General features: G+C 42.5%; 1 protein-coding gene across 1 annotated transcript in view; it reads right to left on the reverse strand.

The window, feature by feature from the left end:
- Nucleotides 1–403: 403 nt before the first annotated feature.
- Nucleotides 404–22,665, reverse strand: part of HMGCLL1 (3-hydroxymethyl-3-methylglutaryl-CoA lyase like 1) — a 54,258-nt gene continuing 31,996 nt past the window's right edge. Inside the window, exons 7-9 of the mRNA XM_053381087.1 lie at nt 22,316–22,504; nt 5,847–5,972; nt 404–2,558 (exon numbers count right to left, since the gene is read on the reverse strand). Coding sequence (XP_053237062.1) covers nt 2,457–2,558; nt 5,847–5,972; nt 22,316–22,504 — 417 coding nt within the window. The 3' untranslated portion in view covers nt 404–2,456. The remainder of the gene's footprint in view (nt 2,559–5,846; nt 5,973–22,315; nt 22,505–22,665) is intronic.

Genomic DNA, 22,665 nt, shown 5'->3' on the forward strand with positions numbered 1-22,665 from the left:
TTCTACTGAACAAAAGTCTGCACTGTAAAAAGTACTGAGTTTTGGGGGTTCGAAAAGATTAAAACTAGATTGTATTAGATTCTATTATTTTTCAAGTGGCTTTCACTGATTTATATATGATTGTGCAGCTCCTTTGATTGCACTCAAATGCACTCCACTTTAATATTCATCTTACAAAAGTCCACAAAAGGGGAAGTCTTGAATAGTTAGCATAGTTAAGAGGCACTTTCTTGACCCAACAGTAGATTTATGCTAGGTAAAAATGACAGATTAGCAGCCATTGTTAGTCGCAGAGTAGACCCACTGAAATCAGTGGACTGAAGTCCATTGTGGTTTTAATGGGTCTACTCTATGAATATGACCTTGTTGGATATCACCTACAATGTGCATAAATGCAAATCCCCCCCCAGCAAAAAAAAGTACTGGGGGGACATTTTTGTTTGCTCAAGGCAGGTGGCAAATAGCAGCTGATGGGGGGGCCGCAGTGGGTGCAAAGGGTTAAAGTTACCCCACATTCCCAATCCAAGTTGTGGCTGAAATTAACATTGCACAACTGCAAATTATGTGACTAACATAACATCTAGTTTGGCCTGAATTGTGCAATGGAGTGATCCAACGAACACAGCTACCGTGCAACTTCCATTATTTCAATAAGCTTGCATACCAGCCCTGTACTCTCCTACCGAAAGGTGGAAATTGGACAGCAAGAAAGAAAAACAGATTGCAATGAATTTAGTGTATGTAACAACTATAGGAGGGCGCCATAAATTTGCAAAACATGGCAGGCTGCCATCCCCTACAAATTCTTGGAACAAGATAAAGTCATTCATATACTTAACAGATGTCAACTATAGTAAAACATTGCAAAAATGCTACTCATAGCAAATCCGGGTTTGGCTCCCTGCTCGCAGCGTAATTGACTTGGCAAATGAAAAGAGGTAATCTGGAGTAATAAAATGTACAACAGCAAGACCACACACAATGATGGACCTCATTGACGGCTGCAAATATTTATACAACACTAAAAAAAAATTGGCTTGATTAAGATGTAAGAATATACTTGCTATCTTTAGAACTCTGAAGTCAGTTTGCGTCCAACGTGGATTGAAATAACAGTTGAAGATAGTGCAACTTGCGACCCGCCAAGCTAAATTTCAACTCAACAAACTCCCTTGCTTTTGCCCATCCAAGGCAGGCAACAAAGTCAACATCAATTTTCAAAGAGTGTCCAAATTGTTTTAAAGTACATGACTGCTGGCCTGGCAGACAGCTTTATAAATATGTAGCGCACACACAGTTCCACTGCTGGTCATTCTGTTCCTGACAGGCTGTGCTTTCCTGTGTCACTATCACAATACATACATACATACATACATACATACATACATACATAATCAAAATCGCCATACTGGGCATGGTCACAGCTGCTATCAAGGTTCAGCACAGCCTGGGCCCCTGCCGAACAACCATAACCCAGAAGAGGGTTTACCAAAAAGAGGTGTTTCAACCTGCTCCCCCTTTTGGCCATTGGAAACTGCTAATTTACCCACCTTTTCCCTCAGCCCAGAGGGAGCAAGCAAGCAAAAACTTGCTGTGCTGATAAAGGGGAGGAGCAGCTGCCACTTCTTGCATCCTTATTGGCTCTCTGCCTGACAAGCAAGCCGATGGCACCAAGGGAGAGGACAAGGAGAAGGAGGAGGAGCAGTTGGTGACAATATTGGTGGAAGAGGAGTGCTCCCCCACTAAGTGTCTCACCCAAGGGCCCCGCAAAACCTGGAGCTGGCATTAAAGCATGGGGGATATTCCTTATGAAATACGATCCTTACATGCTCAGAGCTGCCATTAATCTTGTCTTAGAAGAAGCTTATGAGTCTCTCAAACAAAGGCTATTTAGTCAAAGCTTTCTATCTTTCTTGGTCAGGGTGCATGTCTTAAAACAGGATGACACCAGAAACCACCCACCTACACAATTGTGGAAGCAAACCTGTGGCTTCTTAAAGATGAGCACGTCTGACATTGGCTTTTGTGTTCCTCTCTGCAAGAAACTCACCTCAAGGGGTGCTCAGATAAATACACAGGCATTTGGATTTTCCTCCTCACTCCTGGAAACCAACGTGCTTGTCTTTACTGACCTCCCAAACACTTCTTTGAGGTGGCCCCACAGGCAGAGTGTTAACATCACTTCAGGAGCATGATGGGGGCCAATTCACAGAGGCCTTGCACTTGTAGCTGGGAAATCTCCAGAGGCCCAGAGAAAATATGGAGAGGGTTTTGTCAGGTGACCAGGCCCAGGAACTTACACTGTGATCTTAAATTTTCTGCCACCATGGACATACAACGACTATTCTTCACACACACACCCCGAAATGGTTTGATTTGTTGTATGCTATAGGTTTACCTTATGCAGCTATAAACAAGGTAATGCATATTGACAGACAAATAGTTAACTTTACAGCTCAGCTACTGAAAGATGCTTGCGCAACTTTAGAATTTGTTTGCTTGTTCAAGGCAGTGCAGATGAAGTGACCGGCTTCCATAACTTTGAAAAGATTCACACCCTAAAAAAGAGACAAACAGACAGAGATTTTATGCCTAGTAATTCATTCTAATCATTCTCGTGTGTGTGTGTGTACACACATGCATATGGGGGGTGTTAGCAAACTCTACCCTAAGACTAAGATGGGTGAGCTGTTCAGAGAATCCAAAATGCAACCTACTTAATTCAGATTTAAGTTGGTATTCCATGCACACTTACACTCGGAGATGAATATCACTGAAACTGATGAGCTCATTTCTAAGTAACTGTGCTTAAGTGTGCGGTAAACACTCTAAAAATCTGGGAAACTTTGAAATCATGAAGGGATTGTCTTCTCATAGTGTCACAATTTTCTGAGATATGCTGTGTAGCAACTCATGATAAGGCATCCTCCTGTCAGGGACTGGGCAGAGGAAGAATGGTGGAGACCACCTCCTCAGCCTGACCCTTCCAGAGAAGAAGAAGACAGTTCAGAATTACAACAGGCATTTGAGGGAGGTCACAGATCAGAGACAGATGAGGGGGAAAGTTGGGAAATAATGGGAGAGGAGGAAGAAGAAGCACCAGAGGGGCTGAGGGACACAGTGTCTTTAGAAAGCATTCCAAACTCCCCCTCTCCCAGAAGCCGGCAGACATTGAAAGTAGGAGAGCAGAAAGCTCAGAGGCAGAGGGCATTTTCCAGCATCCATAGTGATGACGCATGAAGGGAGAGAGGGAGGAGGTGGAGACTCACTCAGGGCAACGCCATTACTCCAAGAGGCTGCATTTCTAAGCCTCTCTCTGTGAATATTGAATAAATAGCATTGGTAAGAACTTTCCTTGTCTTATCCGTTCCTGGCTACCTGCTTGGGGGGTTGGATCCTCTGACGCCTGACACCTCCGTAGGATCACCCTGACTTTGGAATGCCCTCTCCTCTCAGGTGCAAGCAGCACCAAAACACTGATGGGAGTCGTGATAACAGTAAAAACACAGCTGCCCACCCAAGCATTTGACTCAAGTAGTGCCTCTTGCTTGGATAATGTAGTTATGTTGCTAGAATACTGTCTGTTTTCTACATTAAAGCTGTTTTTAAATGAAATATTGTTTTATTGTATTTTAATGTCTCTTGCTCTGGGGTTGTGTGAACAATGAGGAGAGGCTTATAAATCATTCAAATAGATAACATGTGCTTCAGTTTGAAGTGTAACAATACCAAATACTATTTCTGAACCCTGTTGATTTTGGTACACAAATTTGACAGGGTTGGGAAAGAACTTAAGCCACCTCAAATCATATTTTTGCCTCCTGACAAATATCCCCAGATGTTATAGATCTGTGAGACCAAGCTGACCTTTGGAGCACCACACACTCTGCCTGCAGATGTTCTCAACATTTCAGTTTTCCTTCAGCTAACTGACACCTCGACGAATCATTTTCAATGCCTTTCTAAAGCAGGCATTAGCCGTCACCCCAGTGAGCAGAGCCCATTGGAAAATGCTGGCAGGAATTCAAAAAGCATTTCGTTCATTGTGTCCCTCTCAAACCGACTTCAGTCAACAAAGCAAGAACAGGAACATAGTGGTGAGAGGAAGCGAGGAGATAGAACAGATCAAAGGTAAACATGAGGCAACATTCAGGATTTGTAAGTGGTGCCTGCTGTCAAGAGAGAAATGCTACAGGACATGAAAATGATAAATTCTCAGAACTCTCAAATCTAGTACTAGTAGTTGTTTGGGGAACTGGTGCTTTGGGTTTTTTGAATGGGGGTTCTTTTATTTTGAAGGGACAAGCTTGGGTGTGTATCCCCATCCTGAATATATTGGCTGGACGTGTATGCAAAGTCATATCTTTATTTACATATTGTTATTTGGGAGCTTGTTGAAGACTTTCCTTTTTCAGCAAGCCTTCTAAGTGGAGATTGATACCCCATATGGTATCTGTAGTAGAGGATTTGAAACTGATTTCATTCGTTCATTTTGTTGTGGCTTGTTTAATTTGTGATTGTTTTTCGCATTTGCTTTGAATTTGTTTTAATATGTGCAATTGTTTTAACTGTTTTTAGATACGCGGTCCTTTTATATACGTATTGCTAACCGCTTTGAGATGCCTTGTGGGAAGTGATTCGTTGATAATAACAACAATACACAAGACGGGGAGAAAGATGAAATAAACCAAAGAATGAGAGCTGATTTCACACGCCTTTTCCATGGGACTGTCAGTGTTCCGGAGGAATCAGTTCCAGGGGAAAGACCCATGTGAGTGGCCATGCTCACATGTCTGAATCATTTAAATGTTTTCCCAGCCATTGCATGGGCAATGCATGGATAAGCAAGTTCTAATGCAGCCAGGAGGATGCCCAAAGAGAACCTTAATGAATCCACATCTTGGTCGGCTAAGAAGCATCCAGTGCTGTTCCATGCGCATAAGAAGCACAAGAGAAGCAACTCAGTGGTAAACTATTTATAGGGGGGAAATCAAATTTTTATCTCTAACACATCCAGGTAATTGAATGGTTGCAGGTGGTGCTTAAAATAAATTATTGGGAGGGATGGAGGGACAACTATTGTCTTAAAAGTCTATGGGATCGCAGGACTTGTCCCCAATCAAGGGCCTCCTACCTTCCTCCCTATTATTTGATTCATGACTGAAGATAGTAGATTCATGACTGAAGTAGCCTTCCATTGCAAGGTGGAGTCAACAGTACAGAACTACATAAACCAATGGTCTGATTCTATATAAGGCAGCTTCACCTGCTCACATTTTTGTCATTTTCATCCATGTACTCCAGAGTCCAGTGTGTGTTCACATGTATATACCCAGTGCTTTTTTTCTTAAAAAAAAATGTTTAGGGGTACTCTCATTTTCCTACTCATATTGAAATACTGCCCCTCAATGAGGCCAAACTTAGATTTGCAAAATGTTTAGGGATATGTGTACCCCTGCGTACATCCAGGGGAAAAAAGGGCTGTACATAGTAGCTACTCTATGAATGCTAGCCGACAACCATTGTTAGAAAGCAGCATATCTAACTAGCGACAGAGAATAGGATCCCACAGCAGCCGCTCGATGCAGATAGGAGGCCTTCTGCTAGCAGCAATAGGATTCCAAGCAAGTTTATTTTCTCATAACAAATGCTTGCAAAGTCATCCTTTCGACAGGATCAAAAGCAAGCTAAATGGTCTGACATTTCCCCAAAATGCATCAGCATGATTCATACTGATATGCCCAGTTGCTTGTGTATGTACTGAAATCAACATAGCGAGCAAGACTTCCAATCCATAGTTTTAAGAAATCTGCAAAAGTTTAAGAGGTACATGAAAAACAGCTTACCGTATTGATTCCCAAGCCATTCAGCATATATAGCACATCTTCTGTGGCTACATTGCCTGTGGCACCTTTCGCATAGGGGCAACCTCCTAAGCCGGCAGCAGCAGAATCCACAACATGAACTCCCATCTGAAAAACAATCAAAAGCAATGATTCTCAATTCAATATGCTCATTGGAGTGGGCTGAACCAAAAAAAAGAAAAAAGAAGAAGGCCAACACACATAGAGAGCATTTTCTGCATTTTCGGGCAATTTCTCTTCATTTTCTATTCTACATTTAAACTTGTGTTTTATTGTGGCTTATTTTAGACAATAATTTGAGTTATCTGGGAAGGTTAACACATTCCTGCTTTGTTATACAGTCGTACCTTGGACGGAATCCGTTCCGGTAGTCCGTTCAACTTCCAAAACATTCAGAAACCAAAGCATGGCTTCTGATCGGCTGCAGGAAGCTCCTGCAGCCAATCGGAAGCCACAGAAGCCCCGTTGGATGTTCAGGTTCCAAAGAATGTTTGCAAACCAGAACACTCACTTTCGGGTTTGTGGCATTCGGGAGCCAAAACATCTGAGTACCAAGGCATTTGGGATCCAAGGTATGACTGTATATTTGAACCTACCATTTTTTAAAAAATCATAATTTTTGAAACATATTTGTACATTCTTTTACTACCACAACCTGCTGTGTGACCATAGGATGAAAGAGATGGGTAAGGAATCCAAATGATGATGATGATGGTGATGATGGTGATGATGGTGATGATGATGATGATGATGATGATGATGATGATATCAATAAGCTTTGGAGAACCAGTAGCTTCAGCTGATGTGTTCAAAAGCGGGGAAGGAACCATCCACTAGGTGGAAAGCAATCACTGGAACCTCAATATTCATATATATATATATGCTCTGAATTGCAGCTGTGGACAGAACAGAGGTTTCAAGCTTTTGATCATAGATGAAAATAATTTTCCAAGTGTTTCTCAAACAGATCATCACAGTCATCTGCATCCATCTTCTCTTGCATTTGGCATGTTTCCCCCACTGCAATCAAGCAAAATGGATTTTTTGGCACTCAGTTTCAGCTTAATCATTGTGTGGGCTCCTTCAAATATCTGCAGACAGTGTAATTTGAAGTTTCATTTGAAGCTAACAATTAAACACATACACCCCACTGGTCTGAATAACTTGGAGTCAGCAAGCCAAGTGCAGCCTGGGCTGTATTCTGGCCTGCCTGGTGTTTAATTACTTCCACATTTTGGCATGCAAAGACACCCAAACTGAAATGCTTATGGAGTTCATACTGGACTTCCCATGTATGGACTGTGGTTTTGGGACACGATACTATAAATTAAATCTAAATTATTATTCTTTATTAACTGCCCTTCACCCTAAGGTCCCAGGGCAGGTCACAACATTTAAACACAATGTTAAAAGCTGATTAAAACAACTTACAATAAAAAATAAGGTGGATATGCATGATGTGAATAACTTATTTTGCTATGACGCTTTGTTAAAAAAGAAAAACAAGATGAAAACTGTTCCTTCACTGACCACTTGGAGTCACTGTTGCCTCAAGATGTGCCATTTTCTGTTTGTGCTACTGATAACTGGACAACTTTTTCTGTTTAAGCTGCTGGCTAAGTGGACAGTAAGATGTCCCCATTATTCAGCATTGGGTTTTTGAAGATAGGATGTTCAAACTAGCAGAGGGGGGAATGTGCCACTTCTAAGGGCATAAAAATGGCAGCTTAAATGTAAGCTTGCCATATGTCCTAAATTTCCCAGGCATATATCCGGAATGCTGCGGTCTGTCAAATGTCCAGGAAAACCCAGATGAATGGCAGCCCATTTTGGCAGTGCCATTTTTGCTGATTTCCTTTTAAAATAGTTCAAAAAATGGCATTTATTTAACCCTATCTAAGAGCCAGTGCTTTCTACAATACAGAATGTTATAGTTACGTGAGTTTCACGAGCCTCAAAATTCCACATTTTATTGCATCTCTCTGTGTGTTTAGATATAGGTATATAGATCTAGATGTAAAACGTGCGGCGTTCTACATTTCTCAGCTCCAGACAAATGCTATAATTTTCAGCAGGACTGAACCAAGATCAAGAGGGCCGGTGGCAAAATGTCACATTCAGGGATTGTCTCCTATCAATAGCCCCCATCAGTGATGCAGGCCCTGGGCCAATTTTTCATATTTAACAACGCATCCTCCCTTCTCCTCAGTTGTTCCAATGTTGAATGACATCTGACCGCAGTCTTGAATTTTCCCACAGTGACCCAGAATTCAAGTGCCCTGATACTGACGGGAATGTAGAGAGATGGACATCACTCTGTTTTTGTGAATAAGATGGCTGTCACACGCAGAAAACATGGCTGCCGTGGGGTGGGGCTTTGTGGCATTGGCCATCTTCCTCTCCCCCCTACTTGCCCGCCCACAACAAATCCTTTTGTTCTTCAAATCAACACACTGAGAAGTGTTTCACTTTGACTCAATCTTGAAACATTTGATGTAGTACCGATAGAAAATGCAATGTGTGAAGCGCTGCAAAACCTGCTCTGCCCCACCAAAAGGAATGTGTTACCAGCCACTAAATTAAGTATTAAATGAAAAGGGTGCAACTCTTGAGATTGGGATCTAGTCTGCATACACACCAGAAGTTGGAAACACATGTAAAGCACATTATTCCCCTCACCAAGGAATCCTGGGTAATTTGTTAAGGGTGCTGGGAATTGTAGGTCAGTGTTAGATAGACTGCACGTCTCAGGAATCTTTGGGGGGAAATCATGTGCTTTAAATGTATGGGGTGTAACTTGGGTCTTTCATCATTGGATGGCTTAGAACTGCACCCCATTTTAAAATGGCAATAACTGGCTCTATTCATGAAGCTGTTATAAGCAAAAGTTTTTACAAATTCCTACAAAACAAAGGGTAAAACCTTTCCAAAGTTTATGCCTGCTTCAGTCCCATTCAGTTCAGACCGAGTCTTAAGCAATCCCCATTCAAACTAATGGGACAGCTTTAAAAGTCCAGACTTCTCACAGCAAAGTCCCCAAAACAGAGTAAAACCTGGCAGCAGGATCTTAGCCCCACAACAATTTGTTGTTTTTAGCCCAGGGGTCAGCAAACCTTTACAGCAGGACGCCAGTCCACTGTCCCTCAGACCTTGTGGGGGGCCGGGCTATATTTTGAAAAAAAGTAATGAACAAGTTCCTATGCCCCACAAATAACCCAGAGTTGCATTTTAAATAAAAGGAAACATTCTACTCATGTAAAAACATGCTGATTCTCGGACCGTCCACGGGCCGGATTTAGAAGGCGATTGGGCCGGATCCAGCCCCCGAGCCATAGTTTTCCTACCCATGTTTTAGCCTAAAAGCTAAAAGAAACGTTACATTTCCTCCCCCTCTCCCCATATTAATTGGCCTGCTTTTTATGGGGGCTTCTTTCCAGTGTCTCAAGGCAACAGCTGAAAAAAACCTTATTTTTCCTTTTAGGAGTGTCTAGATGTGCAACCTTGCCCTGAAGATCCAGTCTTGGTTGCAGGTGTTTGGACAAGGCCACCTTCAACATTCACAGCGTTATCGTACTAAAAGTTCTTCTGGATTATTTATCCAGCAATGAAAAACTGCACCAACGACTCCAAGATATATTCTGGTAAACCTTCACTGTGGAACAGACAGATGTTAAAGCAATACAACTCATGGCTTAGACCCTGTGTTTTCAGCTAATCCATAAATGCATCATTTCTGGTTCTTTTTCTACATTGTTTTTAGGTAGAGATTATTTGGAAGCACATTGCAGAGAAAAAACCCCACCACTCTTTATTTATGTGATCAACAATAAAATAAAATAAAATAAAATGTTATACAAAGAATAAATACTAAGACAGTATGAAGAGTACATCAGCACGTTAGTGCAGATTTTTTTATGTCTCTCTGGTTCAGGTTTTCATTTCATCAGAACTTACCAAGGATCAATGTCACCTGAGGCTAAGGGACCAAAATGAACCTTGTATCATAAACAGTGGAACCTCTACTCATGTACGGAATCCGTTCCGGAGGTCCGTTCGTGAGTCGATCCTGGTCGTTGGTAGAAGCACCGTTCTGCGCATGTGCAGATGGCAGAAGCCACTTCTGCGCGTGTGTGAATCGCGGCAAACCCGGTATTTACTTCCGGGTTTGCTGCGGTCACGAGTCGAATTGTTCATGAGTAGGGGTGGTGGTAAGTCGAGGTTCTACTGTACAAGCTATGAATGTGAAACAGTGACTTCCACATCTTAACCACATTTTAGTCTTACGATCAACAGCAGCCTTTCTTTAGCTTGGGTCCCCAGATGTTGTTGGACTACAACTCCCATCATCCCTGACCACTGGTCCTGCTAGCTAGGGAAGATGGGAGTTGTAGTTCAACCACACCTGGTTGGAAAAGGTTGATCTTGAGGGCCCAAAAGAGAGGGAGTCGTAGCCTCAATCCATCAAACAGTGTCAGTGCGGAAGACCTAAAACATTGCAAACAACCTTCACTAATCTTTTCTTTCTTTCATTCATTTTACAAGGATAAAAATAAAGTTGTCCAGCTATCTGGCCAGACTAAATGCAACTCCTGGCATTTATTGCAGCAGGAGAGCTACACAGGTGCACTCTCATTTTCAGCTCCATTTGGGGAAACAGAGACGACCGTCTCCTTTCCAGTGCCATTAACTTATTTACAGCTGGACCTGGAGACATTCTATTCATCATCACAAAGTATAAAGCCAAATGTCCCTTCCTCCTCCCTCCTTATTTCTTCCCCCCTTTTTTTTTCAGGAGCACCACAGATTAACAGGTTAGAATGTTTTCCACATGTCCATTTTTACTGTCAGGAGAATATTAAAGACGTTTTCCAGCTTCCGCAGCTCAGCCAGATGTCCGCGGATCCCACGGTGAGAGCAAAATTGGCAAAGTAGCCTTCTCATGACCCCAGCATTGTTTTATCAAGGATCGGTTTTAAAGTATAAAGGGCCGTTTCTTGCTGAGATCCGTAATGTTTTGCAGCCCTTTCCCCTGCAATTACACAAAAGTGCTGACTTTGTTGAACTACTGATACGCGGTAGTATTTCTTATGACTCCTCTCACACTGTGCTGTAATTGATGTTTGCCTTGGCACCCGAAAGGTACCAGGTCTTATTTCCACTGTACATTTCCGGACACTGGTTTCAGTAACATCAGCGTAGGATATTGTACTGGGCGTATGTTTTGTTGTGTAAACATTCGCTGGTGATTTACCCTGTCAATCTCCGCAGACTAGCCTCTAATTACCAGGGGCCTCAGATGGACAATTCCTAACATATTTTCTATAGCTGCACCAGTTGGTTTGCCCTTCACTGATGTTGTCAGGAGGCAGAGGAACCAACCCCCAAGGCAGGTTGCCAGGAACGGATAAGACAAGGAAAACTCATTACCACCTGCTTTTTATTCAATATTCACAGAGAGAGGCTTGGGAACTGTAGAGCTTCTTCTTCTTCTTCTTTTACAAAAACAACCAAAAACCATGATTTTTCAATGGACGCCTGATTTTCCCAGGGCAAAGCACCCTATTTCAGAAATTCCCTCTGGACATCATTTCTGCCTTTGAAATCTGGACATATGGCAGCCCTAATTTAATTTGTTGTACAAGCATACAAATACCAACTGATTACTACAACTAATAAAGCACCCACACTGTAAAGAATTTTTTTCTAAGCGCTTCCTTTTAAAAAATTAAAATAAAAAGCAAGGAGTTTGATTCCATAAATCTATGAAACTTTTGGGAAAGGCCTTGTTCACAGCATTTGGAAGAAATGTTCTTCTAGTCCAGAAAAAAAGTGTCTGTTTCTGACCCAAAGAGGAAGAGATGGAGAGGGAGAAAGAGAGAGAGTCTAGCCCTGATCCCTTTGGAACTGGAGGATACCAGCTCTTAACATAGTAATTTAAGCAGTCAAGTTAAAAAAGGCACAGTAAGATGATAAAAGGAGATCTATAAAGAGGCTACTGCTGCGATTGCGTGGGAGGGTGGCTATTAAAACAGCGTCGGGGGGCCCTTTCCACACAACAATCTGTTTTTTCCCTTTTCTTCTAGTGCTATACTTGCACTACTGTGAATCCAGCATCAGATCCCACGTAGCAAAACAAAGGTACCCTAGTTATAGAATAGTTAGCCCTACTGCAGAATACTTTCATCATCATCATCATCATCATCAAATCTTTAAAATTAAAAAAAAGGAAATTGCCATAACATGTTGAGGAACTGCTAAGGAAAGAGGAAACCTTGATGATGCTGGCCACTTCTGTTTGTTGGCTTCTTTAAGGGCTATATCAACATTCACCAACCGGGAGCCATCCAAATATTTTAGACCACAACTCCAATCAGCCCAGGCAAGGCTGGGCCATAGGAGCATGTCTGCCTTGGAGTAAAATTGCAGGAGCGATCAGTCCCTAACAGCATGATCCTGCACCTGTCTGCTCAGAAGTCTACATGAGTTTAGTGAGTCTTACCTCCAGTAAGATTGCAGCCTAAAGCACTTTAAATATATACATTTTTAAAAACTTTATGAAGCTTATAATTAAATAATAACAAGGCACTGGAGGATAGGACTTGAGTTTTGGTGCTTCTCACTAGTAAACATCATCATATCCAATAGAGGTCTATAACACTCACACAACCTTATTCCAATATAGCCAACTCTTGGAACTAAACAATGGGGTAAAGAGGTGGGGAAGGGGAGCAAATGACATTTCCCCAGAAGGACCCCTGGAAAGTTAAGTCCAGTCAAAGGCGACTATGGGGTTGCAGCACTCATCTTGTTTTCAGGCCGAGGGAGCCGGCATTTGTCCACAGACAGCTTTCCGGGTCATGTGGCCAGCAGGACTAAACCGCTTCTGGCACAACGGGACACCATGATGGAAACCAGAGCACACGGAAATGCCGTTTACCTTCCCGCTGGAGCGGTACCTGTTTATCTACTTGTACTGGTGTGCTTTCAAACTGCTAGATTGACAGGAGCTGGGACAAAGCAACAGGAGCTCACTCCATTGTGGGGATTTGAACCACCGACCTTCTGATCGGTAAGCCCAAGAGGCTCAGTGGTTTAGACCACAGCACCACCCATGTCCCCAGAAGGAATACTGTGGTAGGGGCACTCTAAGTGCCACGTTTCCTTCAACCAGAGCTAGGGACGGCGAAGAAATCTGGTTCACATTTTAATATGAAACTCCCTAGTTCACAGTTCCTGAAACAATACGTGAACCGGTTATGCTTCTCGATTTGTACTTCCGCAAATGTGCACATCACATTTGCGTATCATGGCATATAAAAATGTTTATATCGGGAGATATTGGCACTAAAACTCTGGCAAGTTTTCATGAGGACTTTTTAAAAATGCACACTGATGTGGAAACATGAAGAACTGAAATTAAGACTGGGAAATGGGAAATGGGAAATGGGAGAAAACAAAATTGAGAGATTCATCCATCTCATACCGGAGCTCTGCCTTAAGGAAAGGTACCTAGAGTCTGTGTAGCACATGTATAACAACTGTATACTTCGTGTACACACACACATATTAAGAAAGGCGCCAGGAAAACAGCAGTGAATGATAGAATTAAAGGAGACGAGGCATCTGTTTGTTATATTTTCCATTTTCCTGTGGAGCTACCAGCCTAATCCCCACTTCACTTATGCATTAAAGCGGTCAATGTTAAGGGGAAAGGGTGATTTGAGGAAGCCATCAGAGCCAAAGTGTAAGCAGAAAACATGATAATGCACACATAAAATTAAGGCTTAACAACTCATCTTGCATGACATGGATCCTACTAAAAGTTTTTATACAGCTGAGTTGCAGTTTAACTTGAACCTGAATGGGCCTCAGATGGGATATTGTATGCAGTTTTGGTCACCACTTTGGCACATTGAGGAGAATCTAAGAGGCAAAGAGCCCAGAAGAGGTTTTTTCCCCCTTTCTTTTTGTGTTTAAAGCATGGTGGCGGGGGGAGTTTAGAATGCCAGATGTATGAAAAATAAGACTTTAAAATGAGGGGAGTTTTTCCTAGAATGGGGTGCTCAGAGTATGGCCTAAACAAAAACAATAAAGTGTATTCAAAGCATTTCCAAGTTTCACGAAGAAAGCAGAAATGACATGGTGATTGACATGGTGAGATAGGACAAATGATGGATGCTTCTTCTTCGTATCTGATCTGAGCAACCAACTAGGTACAAGACCAACCTGAGTGACATGTGCTGAGAGCTACAAATGATTTCCAAATATATAAGCCCTCCTCCGACTGCTTATGAGGTGTAAAATGCTTTTCAAAAACAACACAAGACTCCTGAGAAGGCAAAAGCGATTCCTCGTGCTAACAGAAAGGCAGTGATATATGTGACAGATGATGCTGACTGGCTATGAAGAGCTGAAAAAATTCACAGTGGAGGAGTTACATATTTAATTAGAAAGCCTGAAATACAAATTACCTCCAGGAGAAATCAATTTAATAAAGCCCAGAGGAAAAAGAGCCATATAAAGTGGTAGGCCCAAATCCATCCCTCATCCTTCCCCTTTTTTCCAATGAAAATAAGGTGTCTGAATTTTACACAAGTCCCTAAACACTACATAGATTTTATCCCTGGTCGACGCTGCAACTCCCTGCGGGCCATTGGTTATATATTCTTGAGGAATGCTTATTTCCAGAATAAGAACAACTCTAGGGAAAGATTGTTGGGGTTCTGAACTAAGGTCACATTTGCATCACCCATTTCAAGCTCTATGACACCACTTTAAATAGTCATGGCTTCCCCCAAAGAATTCTGGGAGCTGTAGTTTCTTAAGGGGGTTGCAAGTTGTTAGGAGACTCTTTCCTGAAACCCTGGAGAACTACTGCCAGTCAGTGCAGACCAAGGTTTCCCAAACTTGGGTCTCCAGCAGTATTTGGATTACAATTCCCATCACCTCTGACCTCTGGTTCTGCTAGTTTAGGATGATTGGAGTTGTAGTCCAAAAACAGCCGGAGACAAGTTTGAGAAACCTTGGAATACTGAGCTAGATAGACCAGTGGCATGACCCAATATAAGACAGCTTCCTATGTATCTCAGTTCATATTGTTTTCTTGGAAGAGTTCAAAAATGAGTTGGCTGGTTGGCAGGAAACCAACCCAGTAAATGTTATGGACTACTGGATCTCAAGACAAGGGCCTGGATCCAGCTGGGTGCATGTGCAGGAACTGGGCAACATGTGAAGAGCTTTCTTTAAAAACAACTGTTGTGGCTGATCAGCTGCTTGATGGGGAACTTCGTTTACTTGGCCCGCCTCACCTTCCCTTGTCTTAATCCAGTTTCCTGTGTATATTAGAATGATTCTTGCTTCCAAGAGAGGCTGACATGGCCGTTGCATAGCTGTCAACTTACAGATTTGAAAATAAGGGACCAGCAGCCTCGAAAATAAGGGATCAGCAGCCAAAATAAGGGATTTTCAGAGCACAGGTGTGTTCAACTTCTGAGCCCCTCTAAGCCAAAGGCAGAAAGCCCAGCCAGCAGCCAAACGAAGCCTCAAGCGGTGGTTCCCACAGCGCAGCAACCCGGCAAAGGGGATGCAGCAAGGAAAACCACTGTCTCCTCTCCGCTGGGAATCGCTGAGCAAAGGCGAGTCCCCAGGCAACACAGCCGATTTGATCAGCACAAGGCATGCAAGCTCCATCCCCCAGTCGTTCTTAGACTCCTTATTGGGTGAGCAACGCAGCCAAGCAACACAGTTGGAGCCTCCCTCCTCCCTGGCCGGCAGGGAGGGAGGGAGAGGAGCTGCTCCCTTTGAAACCTGGGAAATTTAAGAGACATCATCAATAAGGGACAGCAGCGGGACACAGCGCTGGGATAAGGGGCTTTCCCGCCAAATAAGGGACGGTTGACAGCTATGGGCCGTTGTAGAGTGCAGGGTGAAGCTAGAGGCCCCCTTTCCAGTCCCTGACACTTCAGAACAGCGCAAAAGCCTCATATATTCAAATATTACTGAATAAGTGGTAACGCTAGTAAGAGCAACAGTGAGTAAACACATCATTTCAAAAAGCCTTTGCAGAATTTGTTAAGACTATCTGAAGGAAGCACCGTATCGTTTGATAGCATTCCGGGTTATATAATTCTAGGATAGTTTCTTTGCATTTTGGATTGCAAGGCCAAACTACACATTGCACAAGGAGATCCAGGATTCCAAATCCTGATATTTTGAGTTTAACTTTAAAAGCTGCCAGGGACAGGGGGCTTCCAAATTATCCTGTGCCATTCTCTTAATCTAACACCACCACCCCCAAAGTTGCTGTTAGCTGCTGCGGAGAGGACACATACAGGCTCCTAGACACACCCGACAACCATAAAAGGCAAGAATGCCATGATTCAATTCTATATGTAGCATCAGACTAAGCACCATGTGCTATTGATATGGTTTTCCAGAAGATGCAGGTTTGGGGAATTGCCGGACTGAAAAAAACCTGTGTCTATTTATAAAATAAGTCCTGTTACACTTACCGTTTTCCTCCAAAATTCACTCTGCTTCCTGAAGGATATATTGGCCATATAAGTAATGGGGATCCAAAAATATCTGGACTCCATTGTTTCTCACGCTAGTCTACATCCCCACCCCCTGTTAAATACATGGAAAATTGGAAATCTTATCTTCATTTTCCATGGTTCTGTAAGACATATGTTAAAGAAATAGAATCTGGGAACTGGAGACTGAATCTTCCACCACCTCATTGGTATGATCACAGCAGGAAACCTTTTTTTATATTTACAATTTTTATTTATTTCAGCCACTTAACAAAATTTGTTTATTACTCTTGTCTAATCCTTAAGATTAAGATTTCTAGTACAACACTCTGAAAAATCAAAGCACAGAATGCTCACTACATATTTGGCAATTTTCCATATAGAATTCAGAAGACCAAGCCGTGTGTGGTGTGTGTGTGTGTATCTTAACAAGTATATACAATTGTTTCTCCTAACTTGGTTTGTGAATGCAGAAGATGCTACCAAATCCCAATAAATGGTTATCACTTTTTCATCAAATAATCCACTTTTATTTTATGAAGTCAACACAACATATATCAAATGACACCTATGGATGAGACAGAGAGTATAAAAAGGTGCCAGCGATACAGATCACTCTACATGTAGATATGTTGCTACAGCTGAATACTACCACTCCTATATCATCCTTCTCCCAAAATCCTCACCAGTTGCCCCCTTCTACATTAGCTCCAAGGTCCTAATGCAGGTCTTTTGAATGATGTCCTGGTACAGTTTGTGTGGATTCTACCTTAGAGCATTTCTTGATGTTGCTCTCAGCTGCAACTGTTAAGCACTGAACTAGGAGCTGCAACTTGAAGAATGTCAAAGAAAAAGATACCTCCTCTCATAAATCTTTTGACCTACCACTGGTGCAGTGGATAATCTCTGCTGATTCTACTAATATAAGATGTTGGCATTCTACATGTGTTGAGTGTGGATGATCACCAGCACTTTGGCTGAGAAAACCAGCCAATCATGTGTGAACACTGCATCTGGGTTAAAAAAAATGTTCCTAAATTGGCCTACAAAGTGACAGTCATAACCCACAAACAAATCATAATATATACCCGATGTTGTCAAATCCCCCTGCAAGAAGATCAGGATTAATGGCCAATAAACAGGTAGCCTGGAAGCGCCCTGAGTATCTGGGCAGAAACTATGCCGTTTTGGGCTCTGTACAAGCCTCCAGCAAGTTGTTAAATCCAAATGTAATGTTGAGTTGTTATGGTAGAAGCAGTAACAATACTGGTCATGGTAGGAGCAACTAGTATCGGTTATACATCTTGTTGGTCCAGATTGTTTCCTTCTCCCTTGGAGGTCGCACAGTTTCCTATAAATAATGGTTTGCCATTGCACATTGCCTTTGACATGTTATCCAGTCTACACATACAGTTTTACTCAAAGCACTCTTTTTACTCAAACAGCCAGCCACGCCTCCTCCTTCTTGCTGACTTTGTCACTTCTATAAATTCTATAGTCTGATATTTTAATATCCCAGTTTCTGGGTTCAGCCAAGTTTCAGCCACCAAGCAAAGACTTAGCCATACTTCTGTTTAAAATCTTATTGTTTTGAAACATTCCTTCATATGCTTTTTTCATTTGCACCAAAAACACACTATTTAGAAAGACATCATATCCCAATTTGATGCCTGGCATTTATTCCTTTCAGTGGCATCAACAATTAGATCAGGCTTTAAACTACTTACTCTGGAGAAATCTTTTTATTTTTATTTTAGCAATGCCTCTTCAGGGTAAATGGCTTGAGCACTGTAATCTTAACCTTTGAGTGTTTTGGCTAAGCAGCCAGCCATCTTTCACTATTTACTCTTTCGTTAGAACAACCCTTATAAAACCTCTTAGGTAGTTTCTTATACAGATTCAGTGACTTCGTCCAATATCATTTGGAGTAGGGCACAACTGAATGATGGAAAGTTTTCCTCAGCAAATACCATCAAAGTATTGTTATTTGAGGGGGGGGAGGGTTGGAGGCTGAGTACTATTGCTGCCAGAGCAGAAAACAAAATAGCGGGCAGAAACATGCTGAGCAGAAGAAGACAGCAACAATCTAGAGAACTGGTGCAAGAATATTACAGCCTACAGTTCACTAAATAATAGGAGACAGAATGTTGCTCTGCTTTCATTCATCCAGGAATTGTCTTTACAGGAATTGTCTTTATACTTCTCATTGTTATGCTAGTTTATTTCTCCTGCTAAATAAAGATGTTAAATTTACTCAGGCAGGGGTCAACAATTTTTACAGACATGTAAAGCCCGACTGTATACATACCCTACCCAAAGCTTAGAGCTTATGCAGGTACATTGCAGGCAAACACATAAAACTAAGGGAGCCCCTTTTAAAGGGGTGGGTAACAAAAAGACTTTTCAGAGAAGTCACAACCCTTTCTTGTCTACCATTTCACCTCTCCAATGAAAGAAAGAAAAAAAGAAAGAAAGAAAGAAAGAAAGAAAGAAAGAAAGAACAGACGGATGGACAGAAGGAAGGGAGGGAGGGAGGGAGGGAGGGAGGAAGGGAGGGAAAAGCTGTTTACTCTAGCTTTTCAGAAGCGTGCATTGTTCAACTCCAGAGAAAGTATAATTTTGTCAGGCCAAGTGCAAAGTTGTAATGTGCCCCACCTCCTACAATCCTGTTTTGAAAAAGTGGAGGACTGACTTTTGCCCTTCCATTTTTCCCCATTTTCTTTAGGCTCCCTGCATTTCTAGGTACCCACATTGTATTCCTAGTCCCAGCAATATGGTATGTATCCATCTATGTATATACCTATGTATATTATACACACATGACAAATGGCCTTTCAGTGATGCTCCCTGTCCCTGGGAATCTGCTGTCAGTTCCCATATCTATGCGCTCCAGGGACCAAAGGGCTCATTCATTTACTGACATGTGTTCAGGGGCCTGTAAATTCGATCAGCAGCACTGGCTCCCACTGTCCTTGGGATTTCAAGGTTCCCTGATTTATTCTGGTGCTCATCCTTTCCTCCTGCTGCCATTCCCTGTTGGCCCTGCCTGCCTAGAGGCAATGCCAACAGGGATCAAGGAACCTGGAACTTCTGGTTCATAAATATCCTCTGGCGCCACCTACAATTTAGCCTCATCTCCCCCATCCCACTCACTGCTAGTACAAATGAACTTTCTCTCCGTGCTAATTGAGAAATGTGTTTTATTCCCAGCCGCTGAATTAGCTACAGCAGTAGCTGAAAGTAAGCAGTATCTTATAATGAAGCAACATTTCAATATAGAAGCTCAAAGGCAATATCCAGGCAGCATAATCTATTGGTCCAATTCAAGGGATGCAGGAAAGTGTAAATAATACTTAGGTTGGGGCCAGCTCATTCTTCTCTTCCTTTCTCTCAGTCTTTTCTGGTCTCTCCCAGTCCTGCTTATCCTCTTTCAGGTTTCATTTCTTAGATTACTGCATTCTCATTCTTCTACTTATAGCTATCTTGCCTGTGGGGACTTTCCCGCTTGACTCCTATTTTGTAGGAGCATCATCCACTCAGTTTTCTACTGGTCCGCAGCTTCCTTTACTATACACAACTCCTGTTTTCAAGGTCAGTTTTTGGATTGCCTCACAATTAATCTCATCTATCTATCTATCATCTATCTATCTATCTATCTATCTATCATCTATCATCTATCTATCTACCATCTATCTATCTTATCTAATCTATCTATCATCTATCTCTCTCCCTACCCATCTACCTCAATCTCCAAAGCTAGGCTGTTTAGGACAGGTATTCTGGAAGGTTCCATTCCCTCACAATTTAGACATTGCAGCTCAATAAACGGGCATCTAGGATCCCCCACTGCCACATTTTGGCTCGGCCATAGATAGCACGATGCAAATTGCCTTTCGTAGTTGTTCATCAACAGTACTGCTGTCACGCTGCCAGAAAACAACACACATAAGCCTGTACATGTGAGAGGGGGAGTATGTGCCAGCCCTTGACCCCCTATGCTTCTGGGTGTGTCGGGTGAATCCACTCCACACTGACCTTCCCACATTGAGCTGGAAGGTCTTCTAAGCACACATGGCTGAACACACTTCGAAGTCTTTGGGGGAAGGGCTGCAGCTCAGTAGTAGAGCACGTCCTTGGGATGCAAAAAGTCTCAGGTTCAATGTCCCAGTTTCAGGAAGACTGCTAAGCATATTCAGCCAGTTCCCTTCAGATTTCTGTGCTGAACATGCCAAGACTGGCACTGGAGGGGGCAGCGTTGACATATGGCCCCTGCTCCACTATGTACCTCTCCCCTCATGTGTTCATGAACATCTTAAGAGGGCTACAATATCCTGCATTTTTTTTTAACATGTTGCTATGAAAAATTATAAAACAGACCTAAGATCTGCAGAAAGAAAAGCAGTTCTGTTAGGGAAAATGCTTGGAGTATCCCAGTTAATGAATTCTACAGGCTTTGGGGTTTTTTGTTTTTAAGTCTCCTTTATCCACATGCAGATTAATTCCTGTCTTTCTAAGTTAAGAGGCACCACAAATGTGCACTTTGAAACTAGTTAGCGTCAGACTCTGACTGTTACAGTCAGTAGCAAATGTCGGAATAAAACCCACGTCCCCATCGTTTCATTTGGAATTATAATTTAACAGCACTCTGCCTAAAAGGAAGCATGTCTAATATATTAGTGAGTTTTCATATAGTAAAGCTCGGGCAATTCATCATGCAGCAGGTTTTCAATACGACAATTCAGTAGTCACCAGCTGGGACCAGGAAAAAATATTTTCCTGAGGACATTTCCAATTTCCACTTTTCCTAAAGCCTTGGAAATAGCACTTAAAGAAGCAATATATTATGATATGATGCAGAGTGGTACTGAAGAAACTTCTATATTTGTTGCTAGATGGCTGGGTTACTCTTGAACTGTTAAGAGTCTAACAGTACAATCAATCCCATGCAGAGCACCCAAGCCACTAGACTGCAGCCAACTTGGTTACAGATTCATTTACAGTGTTTGGGTGCAAGATGCTTGGTAGGGTATAAAGTGAAGAAACACACAGAAAGGCATAAACAAATCAAATAGTCCATATCGTATGCATAATAATTCACAGGTTGCTATATTTTGATTTTGCACTGGCCCATGGTGTTCTATCCATTTCTGTCCACGTTTGTGATCTTTTCCCATTATATATTTTTGTACATGTGCAACTGAACTCCTTGTTTTCAAAGAAGATTGTGGACAAATATGTAAAGCGTGCCCATCAATGACACCCACCCGCAGATGGATGCAGTGCAGAAATGTGCGACTCGCTTTAAGCTATAGCATGTGATCCTCAGCTCATGACTTACACCTGGCCTGGACCCAACCCAGATCATACATTAACATCAGCAATGAGAGAGTGACTGTGGTACAGCTACACCCCTGCCTATCTAGGTAACCTTGGGGGGGGACTGATCACATGGGTGGGGCAGCAGTACGGTGGCTTATGAGCATTTAAAATTGCCTTACAGTGAGTTGGAGCACAGGGGCACCCAGCCTAGTACAGTGGCAGAGCATCTGTGATGCATGCAGAAGATCCAGATTCAACACCCTGCATCTCCAGGTAGGGCAAGGAGATAAGCTTGTCTGAAATCCTGAAAAGTCATTAGCAGTCTGTGGAGATAACACCAAGCTAGATGGACCAATAGTCTGACTCTAACACCGACTGACAGCAGCCACTATCCAAGATCCAAGGCAGAGCTCTTTCCCATCAACTGCTACCTGATCCTCTACCTGGGATTGAATCTGGGAGCATTCAAAGCACACGGTCTACCAATGAGCCTCTCCCTAGCATGGGAGCAGCCATGCCCAAGAGGATGCAAGGATGAATGAGGCTAGCGCCGAGAAAACTGTATTTGGATGAGACCAGAGACCAGAGACTGGACCTTACCTGCATCGCTGTGAGAATATTGGCTAAAGCCTGGCCGTACGTGTCATGGCAATGCACTGCAATTGCCGCCACGGGGAGCTCCATCATAACAGATTCCAGCATGCGCTTCATGCTGCCTGGGGTCCCCACACCTATGGTGTCTCCAAGGGATATCTCATAGCAACCCATGCTGTATAGCCGTTTGGAGACCTGGGGAGGGAATGGTAGGAGAACCAAATGTAAGCAAAAGAAGAACAGGGAAAGGAGAAAGCAGTTTCAAGTGACTTTTACCAATGAATAATTTCTGAGGAACGGAAAAGACTAACACTAGGATCCTAGTCATCTCCTTTTCGTGTTTTCCCGCATTAATC

Source organism: Podarcis raffonei, chromosome 3 (genome assembly GCF_027172205.1).
Source record: "Podarcis raffonei isolate rPodRaf1 chromosome 3, rPodRaf1.pri, whole genome shotgun sequence".
Classification (NCBI taxonomy): Eukaryota; Metazoa; Chordata; class Lepidosauria; order Squamata; family Lacertidae; genus Podarcis; species Podarcis raffonei.